Here is a 6,000-nt window from a genome sequence, read left to right on the forward strand (position 1 = left end):
ATTGTTAATTACTGCCAATGTGCAAAGTTGTTAATTACTGTCAATGATGTTTTTTGGTACCAAAAAATAATATTCAAATAATAACCTTTTTTATTGTCACAATTCGGCTTACATTAACACTGAAATGAAGTTACTGTGAAAAGCCCCTGGTCGCCACATTCCGGCACCTGTTCGGGTACACTGAGGGGGAATTCAGAATGTCCAAATTACCTAACAGCATGTGTTTCGGGACTTGTAGGAGGAAACCGAGTACTTGGACGAAAGCCACGCAGACCATTGGGAGAGTGTGCAGACTCCACACAGTGAACCAAGCCGGGAATCGAATCTGGGACCCTGGAGCTGTGAAGCAACAGTGCTAACCACTGTGCTGTCATGCTAAATGTTTCAAGCATTGGCGTTGTATTCATTCAGCGTAAATTGTTTTTGGATGTTTTAAAATGTGACATTTAATTTTAATTTTCACTTTTCCTTGCCTTTTATCGCTCTCTTTCCATATGATTTGACGTTAAATCAATCTACTCTAATTAACACTCCCTTGACAGTCCTTTGAGCTGCTCATTTCACAATCCTTCTGTTTGACTGATTAAGGAAATGCACAATTGACTCAGGTCCAGGATGCCTGGTATACCTCACTGTAACGTTATCAGCTCACACTCCCCAGAGATTTCTGGCACCAAACAATCCCTCAGGTTAAACGGACAAGTTATGTCCAACAAATGATAAAAACTGTTAGATTTATTCATACAGTCTTACAAGTATTGTATTCTCAATGTTGCAGAAAGAAATAAATACACCACAATGAAAACAAGTTTACATTTTACACTGAAAAAGTAAAACTGCATTGGAAAATTCTCATAAAACAAAAATTGGAAAAAGAATTGAAACATGACTACTTAAAGTGGATTTCTCAAAACACTCAGTCGTGTTTTCTTTAATCCAAGCTTCATGAATATCACAAGTATGTAATTAAAACATATTCTTACCTGTCTGCTATACTATCCTTTTGAATTTCTCGTATAAAGATACCAAGCTCGCCAATATTGTCATTTTTAAGACCAACCACACTGAATCCCAGGCCTCCCATTGCTGGTTTGTTCAGTTCAATATTTTCTACTTCTCTTCCCTGAGATTTTTTTTCGAAACATGAATCAAGGTGAACATTAAATTACAGTTCAAGTGCATAAATACCCAGAGTCAAGCATAATGTTAACCAAAACCAAATCTTATCAAGGACAAGCACCACAATTACAACATATGAGAACATGAGAAAAATATCCCTGACAAAAATTTTACTCTCATATAATGCAGGGCTTTAGAAAAATTGCATTGAAATTGTACAATAGTCTGTGATTAAGTTAAGTGTTGTGGCCTGATAGCGTTGTTAAAAGGAAAACTCATCAAAAAACTCAACAGATTGCTTTCCTGGTTATAGATCTGAGGTTGGATCGGTCGAGTTCGAGGACAGGGAGGTGCCAACTGCTGCAAAGGAACTAAAGCGGTATATGGAACAGATGGGAGGGGTTGATCCGTGGAGGTTTGGACGGCTGAGATAGAAGAAGTTTTCTTTTTTATCCCATGAACACAAAGTACATTCCCGGATCGATTTTTTCATTTTAGATCGGGCTTTCCTTGCAGGGGTGGCAGAAGCCGAGTACTCGGCTATTGTAGTGTCGGACCATGGTCCACACTGGGTGAATTCACAGGTGAGCAAGGAGGGGGGCAAGCCCTCGCACTGGAGATGAGGAGGTGTGTTGACGGGTGAGGGAGGCCATCCAGAATTATGTGGAGATAAATGACAGTAGGGAGGTTTTGGCAGCAACGGTATGGGAGGCATTGAAGGCAGTAGTTAGGGGGGAGTTTGTTTCGATACGGGTGCATAGGGAGAAGGTGGACCTGGCGGAAATGGAAAGGCTGGTTAGGGAGATTCTCCAGATAGACAGGAGATAATCGGAGGCCCCAGAGGCGGGGCTGTTGAAGGAGCGGCAGAAGCTACAGATGGAGTTTGGTCTGCTATCAACCGGGAAGGTGGTGGGGCAGTTGAGGAAGACGAGAGGGGCGGTGTATGAGTTTGGGGAGAAGGCCAGCAGGATGTTAGCACACCAGCTCAGGAAACGGTAGGCAGCTAGGGAGATAGGAAGAGTGAAGGACAGAGTGGGAACACGATCTTGGACCCAGCGGGAGTGATCGAGGTGTTCAAGGAATTTTATAGTAGGCTGTGCGAGTCGGAGCCCCCAGCTGGGGTGGAGGGGATGAGGCAGTTTTTGGAGGGACTGGAGTTTTCGTGGGTAGAGGAAAGATTGCAGGAGGGTCCGGGAACCCCAATCGGGCTCTTTGAATTAATGGAGGGATTTGTGGCTATGCGGATACCCAGTGGATTCTATAAGAAGTTTTCTGGGGGACTGGGGCCTTTGCTGGTTAGGGCGTTTAATGAGGCTAGGGAGGGAGGTGTCCTTCTCCCAACAATGTCACAGGCCTCGATCTCTCTGATTCTGAAGCGGGTGAAGAACCTAGAACAATGTGGGTCATACAGGCCAATCTCCCTACTGAATATAGACACCAAATGCTGGCCAAGATATTGGCCTTGAGAATAGAGGGTTGTGTCCCAGGAGTGATAGGGGAGGACCGGGCAGGATTTGTCCAAGGAAGGCAGTTAATGGCCAACGTTAGAAGGCTCCTAAATGTTATCATGATGCCCGCCGAGGGTAGGAAGGTGGAAGTAGTGGTCGCTACGAACGCCAAAAAGGCCTTCGACTGGGTTAAGTGGAACTATTTGTAGGAGGTCATGGGGCGGTTTGGGTTTGGGCAGGGTTTTTGTAGACTGGGTCCGGTTGCTGTACCAGGCACCGGTGGAGAGTGTGCAGACGAACCAAGTGAGCTTGGAGTATTTTAGACTGTACCGGGGGACGAGGCAGGGATATCCACTCTCTCCATCGCTGTTTGCCTTGGCTATAGAGCCGTTGGCTTTAGCGCTGAGAGTGTCAAAAGACTGAAAGGGGTTAGTCCGGGGTGGGGGGAGCACAGGGTCTCGTTATATGCAGACGGCCTACTCCTGTATATTTCTGACCGGTTGGGGAATATGGGAGAGATTATGCGGATCCTAGGAGAATTTGGCCGGTACTCGGAGTATCAATTGAATATGGGTAAAAGTGAGATCTTTGTGATCCAGGCAAGGGAGCAGGAGAGGAGAACAAAGAACAAAGAAAAGTACAGCACAGGAACAGGCCCTTCGGCCCTCCAAGCCTACGCTGACCATGCTGCCCGTCTAAACTAAGGAAGGTGCTGTTGGAACGAAGCCGCGGGGGGGGAGGCCTTACCGGACTTCAGGAATTATTAATGGGTGGCAAATATAGCTATGATTAGGAAGTGGGTAGTGGGGGAAGGTTCGGTATGGGAGCGGGTGGAGGTGGCGTCATTTAGGGGCACAAGCTTAGGGGCACTGGTAATGGCAACTCTGCCATTCTCACCGGTACTCCAGAGGCCCGGTGGTGGTGGCAGCTCTGAGGGTTTGGGGTAGTGGCGGAAGCATATGGGAGTGGAGGCAGTGTCGGTGTGGGCTCCAATTTGTGGTAACCACCGGTTTGTGTTGGGGAGGTTGGATGGGGGTTTCGGAGGTGGCAGAGAGCTGGGATTGAGAGGCTGGGGTACCTGTTTGTTGATGGGAGATTTCCTTGTTTTGAGGATTTGGGGGAGGGGTTTGAACTGCCAGGAGAGAATGGGTTTCATTATCTGCAGGTGGGGGACTTTGTACGGAGGCAGGTCTCGACCTTTCCGCTTCTACTGCCACAGGGGATACAGGATAAGGTAGTTTCAAAAATGGGGGTGGGGGAGGGAAAGGTCTCAGAAATTATAAAGAGCTTATGGAGTGGGAGGGAACCCAAATAGGGGAGGTAAAGCGGAAATGGGAGGATGAGCTGGGCAAGGAACAAGAGGCGGGTCTGTGGGAGAATGCTCTGAGTAGAGTCAACACGTCCTCATCATGTACCAGGCTCAGCCTGATACAATTCAAGGTGGTCTTCTGGGCCCATCTGACAGTGGCCCGGATAAGCAGGTTTTTTGAAAGGGTGGACGATAGGTGTGGGCAGTATGCGGGAGGGCCTGCAAACCATGTCCACGTGTTTTGAGCATGTCCCTATCTTAGGGGATTCTGGCAGGGTTTTGACGATGTAATGTCCACGGTTTTAAAGACAAGTCTAAAGGTGGCGATGTTTGGTGTGTGGGAAGACCGGGAGCGAGAGAGGCTGACGTTTTAGCCTTTGCCTCCTTAGTAGCCTGGAGATGGATCTTATTGGCGTGGAGGGACTCGAACCCCCAGAAATTGGGGGTATGGGTTAGCGACATGGCCGGGTTTCTTAGGCTTGAGAAAATCAAGTTTGCCCTAAGAGGATCAACGTAAGGGTTTGTCCGGAGGTGGCAGCCGTTTATTGACTTATTTGGGGAAAATTAAACTGTTAGCAGATATAATAAGGGGGGGGTTAGGGAATGAGGCAGGTAGGGGGAGATAATTTAGTTTACTTTAGGCGAGACCAGCAACTGGAGGGGGGGACTGGGGAGCTGTGTGTGTAAGCCATGTTGGCTGAGTATGGTTGTTGGTTGGGAGGGGGGGGATATTTACTGAGTTACGTTTACATTTTTAATTGTTGTTACAAAATCATAAAAGCCTTCATAAAATGTTTTTTTTTTTAAAAAAGATTGCTTTCATCATTTACTCCAAATGAGACGACTGAAACGTAACGAATTTCAGTAATCAAATTACATGACACTCGGCAATTTTCCACTCTGAACTTTCACACTTCAACATCCTATAGTAGCCAAAACAACACTGCCATAATTTTACCCAAATACCGTTTTCAGTATTTTCGCACAATTGAATTTTGAAATAATAGCTTGTTCCAACATGTTAAATAGAAACACTAACCTGAGCTAAAGTTTGAATAATCTTATCAAACTCATTGTGTGTTCTTTCAGGTGTTTGCAACAATCTTGGTTGGTCATAAATTGGATTATCCGGAAACAGTTTGGTGTCTTTTGTCAAAGCTGGATTATTAACATGACGTTCTGGATTGAACACCAAGAGCCCCGCTTGTGAAAAGTCAAAGTTAGGAGATGCATTTGTGGACATACGGTTTAGCTGTGAACAGATAGATATGAAGTCACATTTTTACAATCTTGCATCATTTGAATTATAAGAGCATTCACTAACAAACATTGACTATTGAGACTGTAACTATACTCAGTAATTAATTACTCCCTGAAGGAAGATATTTTTATTTACCATGGGACAGTTTAAAGATCCATTCTGTTCCAAATCATAAAGGAATTCAATTTAAAATGATGCACAGTTTTTGTCTGGTCTTTTTTGTACTCACTTTATACTGATTGCTACACAGCCAATCTAAATAATATACACACATTTGTCACTCAAATTAGAACTCAAAAGTCCAACTTTACAAAGATTAGATCAAGAAAATCTCAGAATGCAATGTATTTTGAATTCAAAACAAATGAACAAAGAATCGCATATACAATAACAAAGCAGCATGTTAAGCACTTGCCTGTTCCTTCAGCTGTTTGATAGAATGTTGAAGGGTCAGTATTTGATTAAATAGAGGGCTTTCAATTGTATCACGTAAAGCATTTAGCTTTGCATGATGAGATGAATCTCCTTTCTCATGCAATCGTGACTGCAAGCGAGCCATTGCTTTTAAGACTTGCTGCTTATCAACTGTACATTGAAAAATTCGCAAAACAAAATTAGCATACTCCAATTGCAACTACGTAAAACATTTGTTACAGCACATATTCAAAGTAGATCTCCGGGCGGGGGGGGGGGGGGGGGGGGGGGGGGGGGGGGGGGGGGGGGGGGGGGGGGGGGGGGGGGGGGGGGGGGGGGGGGGGGGGGGGCAGCAGTTTACTCAGCTGCCTGGATTGTTGATTCGTGATGCAAAGCGATTCCAACAGTGTAGGTTCAATTCCAGTACCGGCTGAGGTTACTCATGAAGA

General features: G+C 45.4%; 1 protein-coding gene across 3 annotated transcripts in view; it reads right to left on the reverse strand.

Annotated features, from left to right (window-relative positions):
- LOC119964616 (inaD-like protein) overlaps window positions 1-5,719 on the reverse strand; it is a 391,845-nt gene extending 386,126 nt beyond the window's left edge. For all 3 annotated transcript variants that reach the window (XM_038794319.1, XM_038794317.1, XM_038794318.1), the window contains exons 1-3: window positions 5,553-5,719; window positions 4,916-5,128; window positions 984-1,123 (exon numbers count right to left, since the gene is read on the reverse strand). In XM_038794319.1, the coding sequence (XP_038650247.1) occupies window positions 984-1,123; window positions 4,916-5,128; window positions 5,553-5,696 (497 nt within the window). In that variant the 5' untranslated portion in view covers window positions 5,697-5,719. The remainder of the gene's footprint in view (window positions 1-983; window positions 1,124-4,915; window positions 5,129-5,552) is intronic.
- Between the last annotated feature and the right edge of the window lie 281 nt (window positions 5,720-6,000).

The sequence above is a fragment of the Scyliorhinus canicula genome, chromosome 4, assembly GCF_902713615.1.
Source record: "Scyliorhinus canicula chromosome 4, sScyCan1.1, whole genome shotgun sequence".
NCBI classification, from domain to species: Eukaryota; Metazoa; Chordata; class Chondrichthyes; order Carcharhiniformes; family Scyliorhinidae; genus Scyliorhinus; species Scyliorhinus canicula.